This window comes from Haliotis cracherodii, unplaced genomic scaffold, assembly GCF_022045235.1.
Source record: "Haliotis cracherodii isolate W230 unplaced genomic scaffold, xgHalCrac1.p SCAF_14, whole genome shotgun sequence".
NCBI lineage: Eukaryota > Metazoa > Mollusca > Gastropoda > Lepetellida > Haliotidae > Haliotis > Haliotis cracherodii.
The window spans coordinates 37,826,573-37,850,683 of NW_027266269.1; the positions used below are offsets into that span (position 1 = coordinate 37,826,573).

The 24,111-nt window shown below is 42.5% G+C and overlaps 1 protein-coding gene across 1 annotated transcript in view; it reads right to left on the reverse strand.

Annotated features, from left to right (window-relative positions):
• LOC139460811 (uncharacterized) overlaps nucleotides 1-24,111 on the reverse strand; it is a 65,246-nt gene that overhangs the window by 18,479 nt on the left and 22,656 nt on the right. The window contains exons 11-26 of the mRNA XM_071242285.1: nucleotides 23,071-23,252; nucleotides 20,009-20,109; nucleotides 19,463-19,611; nucleotides 18,216-18,271; nucleotides 17,010-17,157; nucleotides 15,757-15,833; nucleotides 15,266-15,376; nucleotides 12,321-12,488; nucleotides 10,785-10,928; nucleotides 9,217-9,298; nucleotides 8,979-9,126; nucleotides 6,949-7,378; nucleotides 5,757-5,912; nucleotides 2,903-3,020; nucleotides 2,268-2,388; nucleotides 1,067-1,221 (exon numbers count right to left, since the gene is read on the reverse strand). Coding sequence (XP_071098386.1) covers nucleotides 1,067-1,221; nucleotides 2,268-2,388; nucleotides 2,903-3,020; nucleotides 5,757-5,912; nucleotides 6,949-7,378; nucleotides 8,979-9,126; nucleotides 9,217-9,298; nucleotides 10,785-10,928; nucleotides 12,321-12,488; nucleotides 15,266-15,376; nucleotides 15,757-15,833; nucleotides 17,010-17,157; nucleotides 18,216-18,271; nucleotides 19,463-19,611; nucleotides 20,009-20,109; nucleotides 23,071-23,252 — 2,346 coding nt within the window. The remainder of the gene's footprint in view (nucleotides 1-1,066; nucleotides 1,222-2,267; nucleotides 2,389-2,902; nucleotides 3,021-5,756; nucleotides 5,913-6,948; nucleotides 7,379-8,978; nucleotides 9,127-9,216; nucleotides 9,299-10,784; nucleotides 10,929-12,320; nucleotides 12,489-15,265; nucleotides 15,377-15,756; nucleotides 15,834-17,009; nucleotides 17,158-18,215; nucleotides 18,272-19,462; nucleotides 19,612-20,008; nucleotides 20,110-23,070; nucleotides 23,253-24,111) is intronic.

Consider the following 24,111-nt stretch of genomic DNA (forward strand, 5'->3'; position numbering starts at 1 on the left):
ACTGACAGTAACAGTGACAATAGGCACACGAAGTGAGTGAGTAGTGGGTTGCAGCGTGCCAGCTCGAACAGGTAGAGCCCCAAGTGATGTAGGTCATGGACGTTTATCTCTTTCGTGGGCATGGTGCAACGGCCATAATCAGTGTGAATTTGGGATTTGAACCCTTTCGAATTAGGGCACCTTAATTAGCCAACCATTATAAATCATTGAAAGAATTTTGAGGAATTGCTATAACTATTATAAAACATTGAAGGAATTACAAGGAATTGGTATAACTATTATACATCATTGAAGGAATTACGAGGAATTGGTATAACTATTATACATCATTGAAGGAATTACGAGGAATTGGTATAACTATTATACATCATTGAAGGAATTACGAGGAATTGGTAAAACTATTATAAATCATTTGACAGAATTATGAGGAATTGATTACCAGTGATTTATCTTCTGATTAGACACCTGAAGATATCTTATAAGTCTTTGTGAATAAAGCATAGATTGATATAAGCTGTGGACACGGTAATCAAGTGACTAAGCAGACAGAAAATGCCCGTAATGCAATTAAAAAATCCAAGGTGGAAGCAGGAATAATGGACGCCAGCTCGATCACTGAAACACCGCACTCTCGTGGCGTATTTTTTCGTTTGGGAATGTCATTTTTGATTGTCACTTTCAAAATTGATTTTGGTAAAGTATTTGTCTATAAGTATGCTCTGAAGTATTAATAAGGCATACAAGTTACTATGTTGAGTTTAGTTGCCCTTTAATGTGAGCATTTAAGTGAAGCAACTCTGGCGCATTGACCAAGGGTCATCTTGTCGCGGGTCGAATCCCCCGGTGATGATCCTAATGTGCTCTCAGGTTGACCAGTGTCTTAGACTGCCGATGTCTTTGCCACACTGGGCTCGCATTAAGTTTATATTTGACGAAATCAACATTTCTTGTCTGGATGAAATCAACAGTAATTACCTGAGGTAATCGACATTCGTTCACTTCACGAAATCGACAGTAAGTCATGTGGTGAAATCAATTGTTCTTTACGCAACATAATCTTCTTTACCTGATGTGCCAGTTCATGAGCAATGGCCACCAAGACCTGTTGTTTAGCATAGTTGTTGGTGATGCCTTCCTTGAATAACAGCAGACTCTCCCTATAGGTGATCATGCCCCAGTTCTCCATGGCTCCCATAGCAAAGTCGGGGATAGCGATCATATCTGAAAATATTATCAAAATATATCGTCCATCGTTTGTGAACTCGCCTAGACGAGGTCCCGGTTATGGATTCAGTAAGTTTAGTGTGGGAATAGGTCCGTCAATGCACCTGAGATTTAATCAGAGCAATGTTAAACAGCCAGACACCACGCACACTACATGGCTGTTGTTGCAAGCCGGTACAGATAGTTTCTCTCTTGTCAAAGAATCATCTCAGTTTCTTAAGTGTATCTACATATGAGGCCCAATTTTCTCATTATGTATAACTTATCCCAGGCACTGATTTGGTTGAAGTGATAAAGCCATTTGAAATAAAGATATACCCTGACATGAGTGACATCAGAGCCTGATTCAGACTCTTCTCGCATGAAGGAATCATTGACATTCGAGTATAATGTCAGGAACTCTTTGGGTGTTTAGGTCAGGGGAGTGTGTGCTACCTTGTTTAGGTCAGGGGAATGTGTGCTACCTTGTTTAGGTCAGGGGAGTGTGTGCTACCTTGTTTAGGTCAGGGGAATGTGTGCTACCTTGTTTAGGTCAGGGGAGTGTGTGCTACCTTGTTTAGGTCAGGGGAATGTGTGCTACCTTGTTTAGGTCAGGGGAATGTGTGATACCTTGTTTAGGTCAGGGGAATGTGTGATACCTTGTTTAGGTGAGGGGAATGTGTGATACCGTGTTTAGGTCAGGGGAATGTGTGCTACCTTGTTTAGGTCAGGGGAATGTGTGATACCTTGTTTAGGTGAGGGGAATGTGTGAAACCTTGTTGTGGTAAAGGGGAATATGTGATACCGTGTTAGGGCCAGGGGAATGCGTGATTCCTTGTTTAGGTGAGGGGAATGTACGATACCTTGTTTAGGTAAGGGGAGTTCGTGATACCTTGTTTCGGTAAGGGGAATGTGTATACCTTGTTTAGGTGAGGGGAATGTATGATACCTTGTTTAGGTCAGGGGAATGTGTGATACCTTGTTTAGGTCAGGGGAATGTGTGATTCCTTGTATAGGTAAGGGGAATGTGTGATACGTTGTTTAGGTCAGGGGAATGTGTATACCTTGTTTCGGTAAGGGGAACGTGTGGTTGAAGTATGTCTCGTAATGTGAGATGACCTTCGTCCCCACTTGCAGGGCGTAGTCCAGCTGAGATAGGGCGTTCTTCCTCGCCCATACACGATACTGAAACAAATAGGAAGTATGTATCCGGGTATTATCCCTGTGTACCTACATAAAAAATATATCGATACATTATTTGAGATATTACATTTCTGGCGTAAGATATTTGACTTTTGACATAGCCATTCGATGTTTGACGTGATATATTTGATTTCCCCAGTGGCATATTAAATTTCTGACATGTTTTGACGTCCTAATCAATAGTTTGAGTGCATGATTTGGTGATCCTTCTCACATCAAACAAAACAATGTATTGCGCTATGTCACCGATCCCACTGTGGTAGAATGTGTGTGTGTGTGTGTGTGTGTGCGTGCGTGCGCGTGTGTGTGTGCGTGCATGCATGCGTGTGTGTATGGGCAGCATGTAGGGGTTATACGATGCATGTGGGTGTGATAAACAATATATATTTTATTATAGAAAATGCATAAAGAAGGATATATTGAATAAATAATACATTACTATTACAGTACTCGCCGATTACACAACGTGAATTCATAGTTGTTATGCAATTTATACCTGTAAACCACGAGATGTTGTTCCGTTAATAAATCCAAAATCCGAAACAACAAACGCCACGAGATATGTCGACATGAGGGGCGTGGTCTGGTAGATGTCGGCTTGGTAACCGCCTTGCCTTCAAGAAAACACACATCATCAAACCTACATTTTTTGCAGGAAGCATTCAAGACATGCGTGCTTTAGGAGTAAGTGATTCCGACAGTCATAACGATTTAACGCAATGTTTCAACAGTATCACGGCGGTCGACTCCGAAAATGGCCATGGGCATATCATAATTTATGAGGAATCGAACCCAGACTATTTGGCTACACTACCGACAATATCTGGAGGTTCACGACACAAACAAGGTGGAAATGTGACAGCTGCTCTGGGAGAAACAACAACTGAGTTAGTGACTAGATCACTCAATGTCACGCAGGAATCACGTTTGCGTGTTTGTTTGTTGTTTAACGCCGCACTCAACAATATTCTAGCTATATGGCTACGGTCTGTAAATACTCGAGTCCGGACCAGACAATCCAGTCATTGACATCGTGAGCATCGATCAACTCATTTAGGATCGATGACATGCATCAACCAAGTCAGCAAGCCTGACCACCCGACCCCTATAGTCGCCTCTTTCGACAAGCATGTGTTGCTAAAGACCTATTCTACACCGGATCTTTACGGGTATTATTGGTTCATGGACCAGTGAAGATTCCCATGCTACTGACACGAGATGATAAAATAAATTCGGGGTGTCAAACTCATCACTGTTTGCCTGTCACCGTTCTCTTGTGTACATGACACAGACCAAATCTTTCTGTGGCCCAATGGATAATGTGCAGCATCAGACTTAAATATCAGCAAAGTAGGGGATAGTGGGTATCAATCTGATCTATATGGTATTGGCAAACTGAATTGATATGATCATATCTGCTTGGGAGTAGGTGGTCGGATATAATGCGTCCTAGTGGTTGGTGTGATGAGATGATAGCGCACTAGGTCGTTAAAGATGTCGGTGGTCAAATTTACAATTTGTATTTTGCAGGCAACCTATATCGTATAATTCACTTCTGGTGGCCAGATATGTACGGACTCGTCCAGAGATGCTTTCGATGAGTCGACCAATGTCAGCTTATAATTAACTCATACTGTTCTTCTCATCAGTGATAGCAACGCCGACTTCATTGAGATAAGTAGGTGGATTTTGACGTTGACGTACACGTCTGTCAATTATGCCCCAGACGTGTTCAGTGCGGGAAAAGTGAAAGTCATGGCTGGTCATGGCATGTCATAGATGTTTGCTGTTGGAGGAATTAGGTCACAATCCTGGCACGATGAACACGTGCATTATAATCTTGATAAGATGAGATGGAACCTTGTGCAAATGGCACCACGAGTGGTGCAATGGTGTTGTCCCAAATTACTGACCTGTGACTCTGCATGGACAACATAGAGCGCAGTTCCTCCTGCCATTGTGATACCACCCCACACACTTATGGACCCGCCCCAACAGCGATCATGCCATACGACGTTAACGTCTTGAAAACGTTCATCAGGACGTCTCCAAACTCGATCGCCTCTGTCATAGAAGCCGAGGTTGAACCTCGATTCGTCTGTAGACATAACGTTAGCCCAACGTCGATTTTCCAAGTGCTGAAGGTCCCTACACCACTGGCGCCTCTGAGTCAAAAGACGTACAGTAAGTAGTGCGAGGAAACGTGGACGTTCACGCAAAAACCATCTTTGCAGACGATTTCGCACCGTCTGGGCATGTACTCTTACACCAGCTGCCTGTTGCAACTGGTCCCTTATCTGAGTGGCAGTCTGTAACCGATGTCTTCATACCACTGTTCTGACTTATCTGTCCTGGGTTGGAGTTGTTGCCCTTAGGTGACAAGAGCGGCGTCGATCGTCGACGTTATGTGTTTATCTGCTGATGACACATGTAGAAACATGAAGCGTTTGGGGTTAAAATGTTTTAAATAGTGCCCATCCGCAACATGCCGATGGTACGCAAACGTTCAGCACCGTGCTACCCTCGCATAATCAATGTTGTTGCTTCCTTAACGATTAGATCCGTGAAGATCCGGGGTAGAATAGGTCTTCAGCAACCCATGCTTGCCGTAAAAGGCGACTGTGCTTGTCGTAAGAGGTGACTAACGGGATCGGGGGGTCAGGCTCGCTGACTTGGTTGATGCATGTCATCGTATCCCAATTGCGTGGATCGATGCTCATAATATCAATCGCTGGATTGTGTGGGCCAGACTCGATTATTTATAAACCGCCGTCATATAGCTGGAATATTGCTGAGTGCGGCGTTAAACAACGAACCAACCAATCAACATTAATGATAAAAGGTGATTAATAAAGAGCCTTTGAGCATTTGGTTCCAAGAAAACAATATGCGTTTGTTCACGACCGAGTCTGAGTGACAATGGTAAAAATAGCATACCACCCCTTGCACGTGCTGTCACGGCCGAGGTCACGTGCTTCATGATTGTCACAATGCTGTATTCGGGAGCTTGATTTCTTCGGAAATGTTTTTGGCACAAACATCACTTACTGCCATTGCCTGGCATGGGTATTTGTTCCTATAGTTGCACCTATAACACGTCTCCTAGCTTCTTTGCACAGCATATGTCATAATAAACATGGTTTAATATCGGTCTTCAAGGACATTGGCTGATTGTCATCCAAGTTAGTCCAAGAATATTTTTGATGCCCAATCAGAATTTTGTAAAATCATGAAAATGCTGATGATGCAGATGATGTCTGTTTGACATCTTGAGACACCCTGGTCACGTGGCCACCTTGTAGGTACGTGCTGTGAGTAAACCCATGTATGTAAGTCAGTCCCAACTCTACCTGTCTTCCGTTCGATTAATCGGCATGTTTGACGTCGATGAGAAGCCCTTCTTCCTCACAAGTACAATGTTAAACGTCGCCTTCAGGGCCGGCTCGTCGAAACAAGGAAATGCCTTTCGTGCATCGGAGGACTCGAACTGGGTTGTCGCCAGATACCTGCAGTGAGCAAATATACACCGTTCTTATTAAAGGATTCAGCTTAATCGCGCTGGTTTAACTACCCGACAGGCAAACGGAAGACACAGAGAACGACCATATTCCGGCGAGTGAATGAATACAACTTGGTAGCGTAAGGGATCTGTAGAAGTACATTTTTTGTGCACATTGATTTGAAGATTCCAGAATATGAAATAAGAAATCGACGTTTCAGCGATCAGTTGATCCATGGAATTTAATGTTGAAGCCGTTGCTTGAACTTACGAATCATGTCATCTTTTATTTTGTTTCCTAAAATTACTATAAGTTATAGTAGTATCAGATGGGATATATGGATTTAGCGTCTCGTTGTTGTTTCTAAACACATATACTCTAAGTGAGAATGCTTCATCGAATTGATCTGGCCGACATGTTTAAATCGCCGTTGTTAGATAATTAAGACCAATTGAAAATTCATAGAAAACAGATGTTCGATTAAGCGGAGGTTAACTTTTATTGACTCGTTAACATAACAATGCAAGAGAATAACCAGCCTAGATTTTCTGCCGAAGCAGATTCCATTTGTCGTAAATGGCAAAATAGCTGTTGAAATTACATGAATGTACCACTGAAACTCAGTAACAACGTTCAGCTTTTTGCTTCCTTGTGGTGTACAAGATATTTATTGTCGCCGCTCAGAAATACTTCGTGGCGGGGTAAAAGGGAGTTTTTTCTTCAAAAATAAATTTGTATTATTTTATCAAGATCATTTGAACCAATCAGACCTCAACAGTGAGTATGGTTTTAGGCGGCTTTTAGCAATATTCCAACAATATCATGGCTGTGTGACACCAGAAATTGGCTTCACAAATTGTACCCATGTCGGGAATCGAACCCGGGTCTTCAGCGTGACGAGCGAAAGCTTTAACGACTTGGCTCAACATTCTGAAAGGGAGGTGATATAAATTGTTTTCCAAACTTAATATCAGGGTGTTCAGACTAACTCGACGTAGGTATAAATAAGTAATTGTGTCCAAGGCTATATGACGTCACTTACACCGAGGTGTTTCCGTTTTTGTAAGCGCTGAGATAGAACCCGGCAAGATCATCTCGTAGTGGCCCAGTGAAGTTCATCTTCAGCTGATACAGTTCGTCTTTCTTGAGTTCCTCATTCACGTGGATCGTCAAGAACTGGTTATCTTTGTTTTGCTCGTGTGACACGTATCGGACTGCAGGTACACCCGCAGCATCCGGTCCGAATTCGATTGAACCGGAAGTGATGTTGAGCTTGTTGATGTGAAGAGTAACATAGCTTGTTGGTTGAAGACATTTGATGTGTATCGTGACAGAACCTTCAAATGTGAAGCTGGCCGGGTCCCCCTCGTACATGTTGGGTTTCATTTCAAGGTCGTAAGAGAGGGGCTTGACGTTTGTAGGGAGGAATATGTCTTCAGAGGTTGTACGTTGTTCCTTTTGATTGTGGTCCTCTGTTGAACACAAAGAGCAAGGTACATATTTGTCATTTGGGAAATACTCATATCCTTTAATGTAGAATTAACGTTGTAAATGTAACCTTGTTATTTTGAAATTGGAACCGGTTCCTTGATTCAAATCAACTGTGCCAATCAGAAAAGGTTTTGATTCGAATCTTCTGATTAAGTAAATCAATATCGAGAATATTCAAAAGTGATTGCAGAATGGAAATATACACCGTTAACGTTATTCCACACTAGATTAGTCTGTTAAACATAACGGGAAACCTGGGGATTGCTCTGGACTGTACTTCACCAGTAGTACTGTACTGGCACTTTGACCAGGAATAAAGACTACACAATCGTGTGTTTTTCTAATGCATTAACGCCCCCATGTCACAAAGTTCATCAGCTCCTTACGATAAATCAGACGTATTAGACTACGTTAATCATTTGAGAAATTTGTTGAAGACATTTTTTAGTTTCGTTTCTGTTTCATTGTTTCATATTCATCTATTCGGATCCATTGAGGATCACACAGAGATTCCCCATTTACCAGGACGTAGAATTTCCAGTGAGTGTGTCCGGATTACAGAATCATTGGTAAGTAGTCATATCTTTTTAATAAGGTGTGGACGTTACCAACAATAATCGTCCTGAAAAACAAAGGTGCCCATACTGACGAGGTTTACCGTTATTACACCTTCAAGGAGTCCGAACTAACGAGATGTACTGTAATCAAATCAAGGTGTCCGTACTAACGAGGTGTACTGTAATCACTTCAAGGTGTCCGTACTAACGAGGTGTACTGTAATCACATCAAGGTGTTCGTACTAACGAGATGTACTGTAATCACATCAAGGTGTCCGTACTAACGAGGTGTACTGTAATCACATCAAGGTGTCCGTACTAACGAGGTGTACTGTAATCACATCAAGGTGTTCGTACTAACGAGGTGTACTGTAATCACATCAATGTGTTCGTACTAACGAGATGTACTGTAATCACATCAAGGTGTCCGTACTAACGAGGTGTACTGTAATCACATCAAGGTGTCCGTACTAACGAGGTGTACTGTAATCACTTCAGGGTGTCCGTACTAACGAGGTGTACTGTAATAACACCATGGAGGAGTCCATACTAGCGAGGTTTACTGTAATTAGATCTTCGAGGAGTCCGTACTAACGAGGTGTATGTAATTACGCCTTCAAGGTGTCCGTACTAACGAAGTTTACTGTAATTACATCAAGATGTGCGTAAAACGAGTTTATTGTCATTACACCATCAAAGTGAGTGAGTGAGTGAGTATGGTTTTACGCCGCTTTTAGCAATATTCCAGCAATATCACGGCGGGGGACACCAGAAATGGGCTTCACACATTGTACACCATCAAAGAGTCCGCATAAACGAGGTCTACTGTAAGTATATCAAGGTGTCCGTACTAACGAAGTTTACTGTAATTACATCAAGATATCCGTAAAAACGAGTTTATTGTCATTACACCATCAAAGAGTCCGCACAAACGAGGTCTACTGTAAGTATATCAAGGAGTCCGTACTAACGAGGTTTACTGTAATTAAACCTTCAAGTAGTAGCTAATGGACAATGTACATACTGTAGTAACCCAGGTCCGTCAGCCATTGTTTGATGATGGGATAGTTCTTCTTCATCCATTTTATGTTGGCCTTAGTCTGACTTATCGCCTGCGAGAAGGCCGTTACGCCAATGCCAAGGTCAGCAGTGGAATTGACGAAGGCCTCTAACTGTCAGAACAAGAACAATATCACAATCAGATTAAGTTGGTACTGTTTCAAACGTTGTTGCAGCCAGTAAGTGGATGTGATACATCTTACCTCTTTGAGGTGGAACTCTGTGTTGAATGTGCCTGTTGCAGATAGGATCATCTTAGCGAAGTAGTAGAAACTGGCGCTGTAGCTGAAGGGGCAAGAGTGAGTGAGTGAGTGAGTGAGAGAGTGAGTGAGTATAGTTTTATGCTGTTTTAAGCAATATTCAGGCCATCATGGCGGTGGACATTATTACATGGGCGGAGGGTCAAGAATATCAGTACTGACATAAGTCACTTAATGATGCTATATATACAGTAGCATCACCGTTTACTGTATGCCACTTCCGGCTATATATACAATAACATCATTGTATACTGTATGCCACTTCCGGCTATATATACAATAATATCACTGTATACTGTATGCCACTTCCGGCTATATAAACAATAATATCACTGTATACTGTATGTCACTTCTAGCTATATACACAACAATAACACTGTAAACTGTATGTCATTTCCGGCTATAAATACAATAACATCACTGTAAACTGTATGTCACTTCCGGCTATATAAACAATAACATCACAGTATACTGTGTGCCACTTCCGGCGATATAAACAATAATATCACTGTATACTGTATGTCATTTCCGGCTATATAAACAATAATATCACTGTATACTGTACGTGACTTCCGGCTATATACACAGCAACATCACTGTATAGTGTATGTCACTTCCGGTTATATACACAACAACATCACTGTATACTGTACGTCACTTTCGGCTATATATACAACAACATCACTGTATATTGTATGTCACTTTCGGCTATATATACAACAACATCACTGTATATTGTATGTCTCAGCCTCCTGGAAATAGAATTTAGGCCAGATAAAGCAGTGACAGATAATATGAGCAAAGCCCAACGCTGTCGATTAAGAAGACGTGCAATAAACAAATCATCGCCTTCTCTCCAAATGTATCACCTCTTACAACAAGCATTGAGGTCCCTTTTAACCCTGGGGGACATGATATGAAATCAGCTGAATACAGGCTATTATCCTGTGCTTTTGACAGGAATATCAGTGATGTACAGTGTTTGATGCACAAGACATTGGTACTCTATCAACACAGACACGGAGTGTTCCACAATATAATCCAGTGAGTGAATGACGGCTGCGTTGTTCCAAAACTGGGTTACTCCTAAACCTGGTTTGAGGTTTTACATTTCAATTGTAATTCCTAGGTTTTGAAAAGAACACAATTCTATTTCATGAATGGTTAAAAGACACCATTTCTTTACAACCTGCAACCTCACATATCGTGTTTAGTTTTGTAGTCCACTGTTTCCCCACTCAGCTACTGAGGCAGGTGATGAGCAGTTGTTTAATTTATCATGTCATGACTCCAGCTAGTCCATGCTGCACGTGTTGTTTTTTTCTCGCACGCTTTGAACGAAATCCTTTCACTTTAAGGTATATCAATGTTTTCATATTTTTTCTGGCATTTTTGTGGATTAGGTCGGTTCATAAGTTGGATAAAACCTCGGGGACGAGAAATGCAAAAGTACTTATTCGTCCCTTTTAGTGTAACACATGTTCAACTACAAGAAATTCAAAAGTACTTACTCGTCTCTCAGTAGATTGTAATGTTGCCTCAGAAAATTCCAGACGAATGGTTGCGTTTTGCCGTTGAGGTTTGGAGAGAAATATAATACTCGAGTTGTGTCAGCCTTGGGGATCTCACCTGCCGTGATGGTTCTTTTAAGATACCTGTGAAACGTAGAAGTTTTAATTAATAACCGTCGGCTTGGAACGAGTACTGGTATGAAAGATTTGGCTCGTTTAAAACCTTTTGGTGTTCTAAACTACCATCATCGATTCGTTTTAGAATACATTCCTCTTTTTGATAGTCGATGGCCTCAAACAATTTTAGGCAATTGTGTGAGTGACAGGTGTTACCGATTGGGCGTGACCTGCTTTCCCCCTTCGCGAACACCTGGTGTCATCACTGATTTCCAATGACCCATTCATAGAAGTTTCACCGTTATTTTTAATTTTAGGTCAAGTGAAGTCTATTTTGTCGGATATTCGACGCTGATTGAACTCTGGCATTGACGTTTAATATTTTCCTCTGTTGATGTTGCTGGGATATTGTTAAATAATACTCTTTTGCTCAATGTTTGTATTTTTAACATCGGTAAGATATCAGAGTAATGGTGCCAAACAAAACAAACAAAAAAACGTGAAAATGTGTCGAGCCATCATCTGAGAGGTGATATCGTGAAACAACATTAACGATATGCAGCGATGCGGCTTTTAGCAATATTCCGGCACTATCACGGCGGGGGACACCAGAAATGGGCTTCACACATTGTACCCATGTCGGGATTCGAACCTGGGTCTTCGGCGTGACGAGCGAACGCTTTAACCACTAGGCTACCCGACCGCCCCGGCGATACATAGAATGTATTATTATTTGATACAGAAACATGTGAGTGAGGGTAGTAACCTCCTTGTCATAGAATGCCTTGTACAATCACAGTTTCAGTTGGAAATGTCTCGCAGTGAGATCCGCGTATAAACATTTATCATTTATCACATACAGTAGACTACGTTTATAAAGAACTGACGGATATTACGAACATTGTTTAGTTCCGCCCATTTGCTGTATATGGACAGTATATATGAGTTTGACGCATATGTAACCGTAGTTTACTGTAGTGCTAAATGGGTTGCAGCCATGGTTGTTCACACATCGCCCACACACCTGAACACAAGGGCTGTCCACCCTTAGTGGGAACGCCCGCGAATAGTTTATTGTTAAAGCAGTCTATGAATAAAGCATAAATGTAAGTTGATTAAGGTTATAACGAACTCAAAGGGCCCGCTAATTTAGGTTCGTTATAACCGTAGTTCATTAAAAGCATATATACAGGATATAAAACAGCAAATTTCCGCGACTAAAAAAAACCCCAGTGCGGTATATTCGTTACTTCGTTATTAGCGTGTTCGTTTTAAACGAAGTTTACTGTACTTCCTACTTGGTGGTGGTCTTATTTGCATACTTATCGCACTGGTCTTTTGAATTGACAACAAAAGCTGTTATATAATGGTCTGGATGAAACCTGGATGAAAAGAATGTGCCCAGTTTCCAGTACTCACGTGTCAATGACCCAGGGTTCCTTAGAACAAGCCAACGCCATCAACATGTCGTCTTTGACTGACAGCGACGTCTCTGCCTGGTATCTGTCGTAGAGGACGTTCCAGTCATCAGCATTACCGTCAGAGACGCCAGTGCAGAGAATTGTCTGCAGGAGGTCGGGGTTGATTCTGGAATTAGAATACATTGTGTCACGACAGTACTTTCAACGTACCACGGAAGGGATACATTGATGAAAACAGATCTGACCGGTTTAGCAGGAGCTGTATGTAACTCTTTAGTCAAACGCTTGGGAATAGGTTTATCTTTCCTTCCACCAAACCATCAGCCAATCCATCCATCCATCTATACTCTTCAAAAAAAAGGAGAAGCGCAAAACGGGTATGTTTGGCCATAAGAGCAAAATTAGCGGACCAAGAGGTGCAAAATGAATAATTTATTTTTATTGCCTGGCATTTGGGTCAATCGAACAATGACAGTTTAACAACATGCAAAGATTAACAGAAGTGCAAAGCGCCAACGTCATAGGCCGCTTGCAGGCAGGGGAATCCCGATCAGCTGTAGCCAGGTTTTCAATGCAGCACTCAGCACCATCGGCTATGGGATCGGTTACAACAGCATGGGTCAACACGTGATCGGCCAAAGTCGGGACGACCAAGAGTAACCACTCCCGCCCAAGATCGCTACATCCGAATGCGCCACCTATGTGAAAGGATAACCACAGCCACCTCAACCGCATTCCAAATACCCGCGCAGAATCTCCCACCAGACCGTACGAAACCGTTTAAGAGCAGCAGGTCTACGAGCAAGACGTCCTGTTCGACGTGTCTTATTGAGTCGACAACATTGCGACAACGACTGCATTGGTGTCGTCAACACAGGGTGTGACCTCAACTGCGATGGAGAGATTTCTGGTTAAGCGACGAATGAAGATTTCTCTTCTCCGAAAGGATGGAAGTGCACAGTTTTACAGACTTCGAGAAGAACTGCGTACAGGAAGTAAACAGATTTGGTGTGGGTAGCGTTATGATGTGGGCAACTATCTCTCATCATGGTAGGACAGGTTTGGTCCATACCCAGGGCAATCTTACGGCTCAACGATACATCAACGAAATTCTCCTTCCATACATCCTCGCAATTGCAGCTAACGGCAACGGTGTATTCCAGCAGGACAACGCTCGCCCGCATGCAGCATGGATCACAAGAGCCTGCCGACACAACAACAACGTTGATGTTCTCCCCTTGCCCTAAAGATCCCTAAACCTGATAGAGCACCTGTGGGATGAATTTAAGACGGCTACGCCGTCGTAAACCACAACCCCAGACGTTTCAGCAGTTGGCTTTTGCGTTGCAGGCCGAGAGGGCTACCATGCCCCAGGATGTGATTCGCATACTCGTCTCTTCCATGGGCAATCGATTCCAACGAGGGACATACGCGTTATTGATGATAGCTGACCTTCACCTTGGACGTTTCCTATGTAACAATCACCAATTGTTCTCTATACAACATTTTGGCACAATACCTTGTACGGTTCCTCGTATACACTCATTTCCCACCTCACAAACATCTGGATTTGCGTTTTTTGTGTGTGAAGAGTATATATGTATATATCTATGCATCATCTATCTATCTGTCTGTCTGTCTGTCTGTCTGTCTATCTATCATCCATCTATATATCTATACATCCATTAAACCGCCCTGCCGCCCATCCATCCACCCATCCATCCATCTATATATCTCTGCATCCATCATCCATCCATCCACCCATCCATCCATCTATATATCTATGCATCCATCATCCATCCATCCACCCATCCATCATCTATATATCTATGCATCCATCATCCATCCATCCACCCATCCATCCATCTATATATCTATGCATCCATCATCCATCCATCCACCCATCCATCCATCTATATATCTATGCATCCATCATCCATCCATCCACCCATCCATCCATCTATATATCTATGCATCCATCATCCATCCATCCACCCATCCATCCATCTATATATCTATGCATCCATCATCCATCCATCCACCCATCCATCATCTATATATCTATGCATCCATCATCCATCCATCCACCCATCCATCCATCTATATATCTATGCATCCGTCATCCATCCATCCACCCATCCATCCATCTATATATCTATGCATCCATCATCCATCCATCCACCCATCCATCCATCTATATATCTATGCATCCATCATCCATCCATCCACCCATCCATCCATCTATATATCTATGCATCCATCATCCATCCATCCACCCATCCATCCATCTATATATCTATGCATCCATCATCCATCCATCCACCCATCCATCCATCTATATATCTATGCATCCATCATCCATCCATCCACCCATCCATCATCTATATATCTATGCATCCATCATCCATCCATCCACCCATCCATCCATCTATATATCTATGCATCCGTCATCCATCCATCCACCCATCCATCCATCTATATATCTATGCATCCATCATCCATCCATCCACTCATCCATCATCTATATATCTATGCATCCATCATCCATCCATCCACTCATCCATCCATCTATATATCTATGCATCCATCATCCATCCATCCACCCACCCATCCATCTATATATCTTTTCATCCATCATCCACCCATCCATCCACCCATCCATCTATACATCTCTGCATCCATCATTCATCCATCCACCCATCCATCCATCTATACATCTCTGCATCCATCATTCATCCATCCACCCATCCATCCATCTATATATCTATGCATCCATCATCCATCCATCCACCCACCTATCCATCTATATATCTCTGCATCCATCACCCATCCTTCCACCCATCCAACCTGCAGCTTGCATGTAACGGAAGGAGTGCAGGTAATGGCAGTTCCGATCACGATCATGTACATCAACAATCACGGCAGCAGGAACAGAGAACGTACCGATTTGCGTGTGGATTTTCCTTCCATGCCTGAAATATTTCCGTGGCACGTTGTCGGCACGCTGGGTTCGAGGACGAGCATGCTGCGTTGACAATCACCCTCTGAGCAATCCTGGCATAACACAAAAAACTTACTTTCAATAACCACAAAACCTCCAAAGCAATACCCAGTGCGCGGACTGGTCCGGAAACCTCGCTCGACAATGCTAAGAAGTCGTATATAGAATAGATGAGATGGTACTACGTGTGTGTGCCTGTGATTCGTTTCTCAGTTAGTCTCATAAAGTGTACGACTGCATGTGATGTTTGTCATTATTGTTATGAATAAATACTTTGAAAATAATTATAAATAAAACCGACAAAACCATTCCATTAAGTATAAGTAATCTCTGCTCACACAGAGTCCATTGTACGACTCCTGCTATATCTGGGCGTGTGTTTATGAATTACTCTGACGTCGTGATGATTCATGTATGAGGACAGTTTACATACGATTGTATGTGGTTTGTGCCGGAGTCCTCAAACCCATAGTGCTGGAAGGCCGCCGTGCTGCTTGCTCTCAGGAACCCCTGTCACAGCAAGAAACGTCAGCAACAACTGTGTTATGAGCCAGTATCCTTATCGACATCTGCTGAGTAACAACGTTTGGTCCTTCCACGTGTTGGGTGAGTTGCTGTTCGTGCATCGTTTAGTACACGTGTAGTGTTCTGTACATGTTTGCTGATCTGTACATGTGTGTTGTTCTGTAGAAGTGTGTTGTTCTGTAGACGTATGTTGTTCTGTGTACGTGTTGTTCTGTACATGTGTGTTGTTTTGTAAATGTGTGTTGTTTTGTAGATGTGTGATGCTGTGTACACGTGTGTTGTTCTGTACACGTGTGATGCTGTGTACACGTGTGTTGTTCTGTACACGTGTGTTGTTCTGCAGACGTGTGTTGTTCTGCAGACGTGTGTTGTTCTGCAGACGTGTGTTGTTCTGCAGATGTGTGTTGTTCTGTAGACGTGTGTTGTTCTGTAGACGTGTGTTGTTCTGCAGACGTGTGTTGTTCTGTAGAAGTGTGTTGTTCTGTAGACGTATGTTGTTCTGTGTACGTGTTGTTCTGTACATGTGTGTTGTTTTGTAGATGTGTGTTGTTCTGTACACGTGTGATGCTGTGTACACGTGTGTTGTTCTGTACACGTGTGTTGTTCTGCAGACGTGTGTTGTTCTGTAGACTTGTTGTTCTGTACGTACATGTGTGATGCAATGTATACGTATGTTGTTTTGTACGTGTTGTTCTGTACACGTGTGTTGTTCAGTATATTTCAACATCACACCATGCACGCAATGACCAAATACTGAATAATGGCGCTGTCTATTTCCCTGGACGACTTCTCTTTTCTCAAAGATACTTAGAATAGCAAACCATACATAACTTCTCAGATAACATGACACATTTTTTTGCTCGCACTACGCAGACCCGGGTTCGATTCCCGACATGGGTACAATGTGCGAAGCCCATTTCTGGTGTCCCCCGCCGTGATATTGCTGGAATGTTGCTAAAAGCGGCGGAAAACCCACTCACTCAACCCTTGCGTGATAATGCCCTATTAGTTATCATGTTTATGCAAAACTTCACAAATATTACTCATGAATTATAAAATCGAAATTAACCCACGAATAGGTACGCGGGTAGGCGCATCGTGTATCGAATCGTAAAATCGAAATTCACGGACCGATCGGTGACAATCCTGTTGTACACGCACCTGGAACGCGCCATAAACCTCTGTGTCCCTCAACATGGCGTCCATATAGTCCAGCTTTGCAAGGGCTACTGTCCAGGGGTAGTAGCTCACCTCCGCCGAGAGGTACTCCAGTGTCCCAAGGGCCACACGCTGGTCCAGCAGCCCGGATCTGTGGGGGGCACGGGGAGAGTTAGGGTTAACGCCCTTGAACAATCTTTCAGCTTGATTGGGGTGGGGAAACCCAGAAAGGATTTTTTTTTTTTTTTTTTTGACATTATTTCCCAGAAAGGATTCAACTAATTTTGTATGTGTTTGCACAGGTCACGCGTCACATAGAGGTTGCTTGTGGAAGGCGTTATAAACATAAGTTGTCATATTTGACATTTCGTCACAGATGATAATTGGCAGGACCTTAAAAGGACATCTTTGTTGGCATTACGTAGTCGAAAGGTGCTGGAAGGGTTCAAATAAACATCGTTTGTTAATATAGGCCATTTCTTTAAAAAAAAAGGGCTGTTGGGCGGCCTTGTGGTTAAAGTTTTCGCTCGTCACGCCGAAGACCCGGGTTCGATTCCCGACATGGGCACAATGTGTGAAGCCCCGTTCTGGTGTCCCCCGCCGTGATATTGCCGGATTATTGCGAAAAACGGCGTAAAACCATACTCACTCACTCATTCTATATAAAAAAAATATGAATTGAAAAATCACGTGAACATTATTGCTTTTATACGAAACTATGTAGATGATCCATTGGGCATAAACCTGATTTATGGAAATATGCTACACATCACGTCACGTCACGTCAAAATCATTTACTCATGCAGTTAAACAATGTTGATCGCTGCTAGATATATTTTTGTTGCTATTTACTAATGATATGACCCGTGAAGATTCGTGGTAGAATAGGTCTTCAGCAACCCCTGCACGCCGTAAAAGGCGACTAACAGGAACGGGTTTTCAGGCTCGCTGACTTTGTTGATGCATGACATCGTATTCCAATTGCGTGGATCGATGCTCATGATGTCAATCACTGGATTGTGTGGTCTAGACTCGATTATTTACAGACCGCCGTCATATAGCTGGGATATTGCTGAGTGCAGCGTTAAACAACAAACAAACAAACGAACGGTAATGATAAACAACAATATAAAAAACAATGCTTTCACGTTTTAGACGCCAGTGATACCCCGCTCATGTTCATGACAGTTCAAGGAAAGCCATTCTTACCTTGCCAGGTCGATTGCGTCGTTAATTATCTGAGCTCGGTTGATTGGAATGATGGCCTGTGGAGACATTGGAAGGCTGATAATGATATTCATGTAACGGCTACCTCGGCAAATCAATCTCTTTAATCGAATATTTCGTCTTAATAAATGGTATTGCATACTGACCAACCCTTCATGATGATAACTCAAAGCAAGACAGAACAGCAGTCTCTTAATGAACTCTTCCAGTGACGCGCGCTACAAGACATGAATCTGTCTCCCGTCCATGTGTACATATTTCGAATATACAGAGGTTATCACGCTTGTGTGTTGGGGGAAGTATCCTGTATTAGGAACAAACATTATAAATACTTAGCGTTTATTCCTAAAACGCGATATTTATCATCCCAAAACAGTTGTAATAGACTCTTTATCATACAATGTCACCCTTATATTCTGTTGTAAACATTTTTTCATCACTCACAATCAGCACCTAAACATAGCAAGTTGTCCTGGAATGTGAGCACATTAATATGTTAATTCACATGGTCAGTGATGAGGCAGTGGACATTTTCTATTTGGTCAGTGATGGCCTTTCGCGGTAGTCCATCGGTACATCGATTGAGTAATTGCCCTTTATCAAGTTATCAAGGGAAACATATCCAGTGTATTAGACGTCACGCTTGTTTAGAGTCTGACTGGCCTGTCATAACGTTAGACATAGACGTCACGCTTGTTTAGAGTCTGACTGGCCTGTCATAACTTTAGACATAGACGTCACGCTTGTTTAGAGTCTGACTGGCCTGTCATAACGTTAGGAACAGACGTCACTCTTGTTTAGAGTCCGGCTGGCCTGTCATAACGTTAGGAATACAGTCAGATGTCTCCAAAAGAACATGAAGAGGGGAAACATTTAATTAAATTCCCAAGCAGCAGATATGGAAACTTATCCTCGCTACACAGTTTTCCAATTTCTCAGTTTACAACTTTAAGGATGCCAAAGTTTGTAAAATGCCTCATCTGCTTCCCTTCCCGAAACTGATTGATGATATCGTAATCATAACAATTATCCGAGAAATTATCCAGATCCTCGATTACTAATTCTGACCCGATCGCCGATAGACAAGGGCGACGCCATGTTTGTTTGTGTACACGACCTTTCCTTCTGGGACATGTATGCGTACGTGACCCTAACAGATACCTTTTTATACGTTGGATGTATCGTGTCATTAAGCCTTAACATTGTTATGATAAAACCAAAGATCTCACGTTATGGTCCCGCTTGAGTTGTTTGATGATATTGTTCCAGTTGTCCACGTCGTAGTTGACGCGGTAAAAGCCGTGATGTTGCACATTACCCAGAATCCAACTCGAGCCATCACTTGTATCCGGTATGTTTACATTGGTAGGATACACGTCTGAAAAATACAAAAGTGATTTTACTTTGTCAAAACTATCATACAACTTGCATAAACGTCCTTACAACAGAGTTTTATCCCATCTTCCGGTTCCTACTGGCGGCCGGTCACAAGATTCTCCTAAAGAATAGCAATTTAAAGGAAAAGTGGGGAGGAATGTGTATTAAATATGTTTCAAGTTTATTAGCGATTATAAAATTACAATATGGTCCATGAGGAGCATTTACTAGAATATGAAATATCCGCTTTGACGAGGTAAGGTATTGCTCATAATATCAACCACTGGTTTATCTGGCCGACGGTCGATAAGTCCCATGCCGCCGTTGTTTAGCTGGAATAGTTCTGCGTGCGGCGAACACCAAACAAACATAGAAAAACGGATTGTGTCAGCGCCAACCTGACTCAGCATTTCGCATCACCCAGACAATGTCCGCATCAGTCACATTGAAGTTCTTCTGGGAGCTGGTTGTAAACGTGAAGGGGACGTTCCACTTGTATCTGAAACACATTGCACACCAACCCTGTAAAGTAGCAACGTCGGGTATACACACTGACACAACCTGCAACCAATACACACTGACATTACCTGCAACCAATATCTGAAACACATTGCACACCAACCCTGTAAAGTAGCAACGTGGGGCATACACACTGACACTACCTGCAACCAATATCTGAAACACATTGCACACCAACCCTGTAAAGTAGCAACGTGGGGCATACACACTGACACTACCTGCAACCAATATCTGAAACACATTGCACACCAACCCTGTAAAGTAGCAACGTGGGGTATACACACTGACACTACCTGCAACCAATATCTGAAACACATTGCACACCAACCCTTAAAGTAGCAACATGGGGTATACACACTGACACTACCTGCAACCAATACACACTGACATTACCTGCAACCAATACACACTGACACTACCTGCAACCAATACACACTGACATTACCTGCAACCAATACACACTGGCATTACCTGCAACCAATACACACTGACACAACCTGCAACCAATACACACTGACATTACCTGCAACCAATACACACTGGCATTACCTGCAACCAATACACACTGACACTACCTGCAACCAATACACACTGACATTACCTGCAACCAATACACACTGACATTACCTGCAACCAATACACACTGACACTACCTGCAACCAATACACACTGACACTACCTGCAACCAATACACACTGACACAACCTGCAACCCATACACACTGACATTACCTGCAACCAATACACACTGACATTACCTGCAACCAATACACACTGACATTACCTGCAACCCATACACACTGACACAACCTGCAACCCATACACACTGATATTACCTGCAACCCATACACACTGACATTACCTGCAACCAATACACACTGACATTACCTGCAACCAATACACACTGACACTACCTGCAACCAATACACACTGACATTACCTGCAACCAATACACACTGACATTACCTGCAACCCATACACACTGACACTACCTGCAACCCATACACACTGACACTAACTACAACCCATACACACTGACACTAACTACAACCCATACACACTGACACTAACTACAACCCATACACACTGACACTAACTACAACCAATACACACTGACACCAACTACAACCCATACACACTGACACTACCTGCAACCAATACACACTGACATTACCTGCAACCCATACACACTGACATTACCTGCAACCAATACACACTGACATTACCTGCAACCAATACACACTGACATTACCTGCAACCCATACACACTGACATTACCTGCAACCAATACACACTGACATTACCTGCAACCAATACACACTGACACTACCTGCAACCAATACACACTGACATTACCTGCAACCAATACACACTGACATTACCTGCAACCAATACACACTGACGTTACCTGCAACCAATACACACTGACATTACCTGCAACCAATACACACTGACATTACCTGCAACCAATACACACTGACATTACCTGCAACCAATACACACTGACATTACCTGCAACCAATACACACTGACATTACCTGCAACCAATACACATTGACATTACCTGCAACCCATACACACTGACATTACCTGCAACCAATACACACTGACATTACCTGCAACCAATACACACTGACACTACCTGCAACCAATACACACTGACATTACCTGCAACCAATACACACTGACACTAACTGCAACCAATACACACTGACATTACCTGCAACCAATACACACTGACACTAACTGCAACCAATACACACTGACATTACCTGCAACCAATACACACTGACACTAACTGCAACCAATACACACTGACATTACCTACAACCCATACACACTGACACTAACTGCAACCAATACACACTGACATTACCTACAACCCATACACACTGACACTTACTGCAACCAATACACACTGACATTACCTGCAACCAATACACACTGACACTACCTGCAACCAATACACACTGACATTACCTGCAACCAATACACACTGACATTACCTGCAACCAATACACACTGACATTACCTGCAACCAATACACACTGACACTAACTGCAACCAATACACACTGACATTACCTGCAACCAATACACACTGACACTAACTGCAACCAATACACACTGACATTACCTACAACCCATACACACTGACACTAACTGCAACCAATACACACTGACATTACCTACAACCCATACACACTGACACTTACTGCAACCAATACACACTGACATTACCTACAACCAATACACACTGACACTAACTGCAACCAATACACACTGACATTACCTGCAACCAATACACACTGACATTACCTACAACCAAAGCAACAACTTTTCAAAATTAACCCCTGGTGACCTGTGTTGGGGTAGTGAGTGAGTGAATATTGCTTTACGCCGCACCAGCAATCTTGAAGCTAACTTTTCCCCTGGTATATATATCGTGATATGTCGTCGGAATCGTACAATCTTGTCAGTATGGGAAGGGATCACAGTGTGTTAAGTCCACTGTATTGTCCTTGGGATTCCGCGCCGTGATTATGATGTAAAATTGTTACAAGCGGCGTAAAACCATACTCACTCACTCGCTGAACACATTTAGTCTTAGACGTACTGGAACGGGGCGTGTCCAGAGAATAAACTAATACTCACTCACTCACTCAGGGTGGTGGGTAGCCTAGTGGTTAAAGCATTCACTCGTCACGTCAAAGAACAGGGTTCGATTCTGTACAAGGGTACAAGCCCATTTCTGGTGTCATATTGCTGGAATATTGGTAATAGCGGCGAAAAAACATGCTCATTCACTCGGTGAACACATTTACTCATGAACGTACTGGAAGAAAGACGTGCCCAGAGGAGTAAAACAACATCTTACTCACTCACTCACTCACTCACTCACTCACTCACTCACTCTGTGAGCACATTTAATGATGTACGTACTGGAAGGGGGACGGGTAGGTACCAGGATCCGCTGCTGATGGGTCCAGCAGGAACCGACCCTGCTTCAGCTGCAGCTGGCTGCTCCCCGCCCTGGACACGCTGACCACGGGGTAGTTCATCTGCAGCGTCCACGTCTTCATCGTGTCGGCGACAGGGACGTCCTTACTTTCCTCTTTAGCTTGCTGATAAAACACCGTCAGCTTTATTTTCACCATCTTTTGTTTACAGAATATAGCTCCACGATTGGATTAAAATAATGGTACAGTAAATAACGGTTATAACGAACACGCTTATAACGAACCAACGGATATAACGAACTAACTTTTTAGTCCCGACTATATGCTGTAGTTATGCTGTATATATGCTTATAACGAATTACGGTTATAACAAACTAAAATTAGTAGTCCCTTTGAGTTCGTTATAACCGTAGTTTACTGTAATTACTAAAATACTGTGAGATGCTTTCATCTCGCTACCACACGGAGGTCCGACTCGATGACGTGTTTGATTTCTGTCACCTCAGGAATATTTAGAAGCCGCGTGGTTCTGTTTTCGAAGCTAAAATATAAATCTTTATCACCCATAAAAATGTGATATAATTCGAAATTTGGAAAACAGAAGCACTCTTTCAACAATTATTTTTTGTGATCAAAATGTGAAGAGAAAAGCTATGACCCCAGTCGTCCATTGGAAATGATTGTAGACGTACAGGTAATTAATTCATGTACAATCCCCTTGTTAAATATTAAATACATAGATACTTTTGTACTTTGTGTTTAGAGACAAAAAATATGTTTATGATAATGAATTTGTTATGGCATTGATGAGAAAGTATTTTTTGTTATAAATTCAAGAAGGATTTTGCTGATATTGATTAATTGTGTTCTTTAAGATAAGTGAGTATGTGAGTAAATGAGTCGGGTATAACGTCGCTTTGAACATTATTCCAGTTATATAATGGCGTATCAGCTTGACGCGGGAGCAGAAGCCGACGCAATGTTTCCCACTTTGCTGACACCCACAAGCACGGATAAGGTGCTG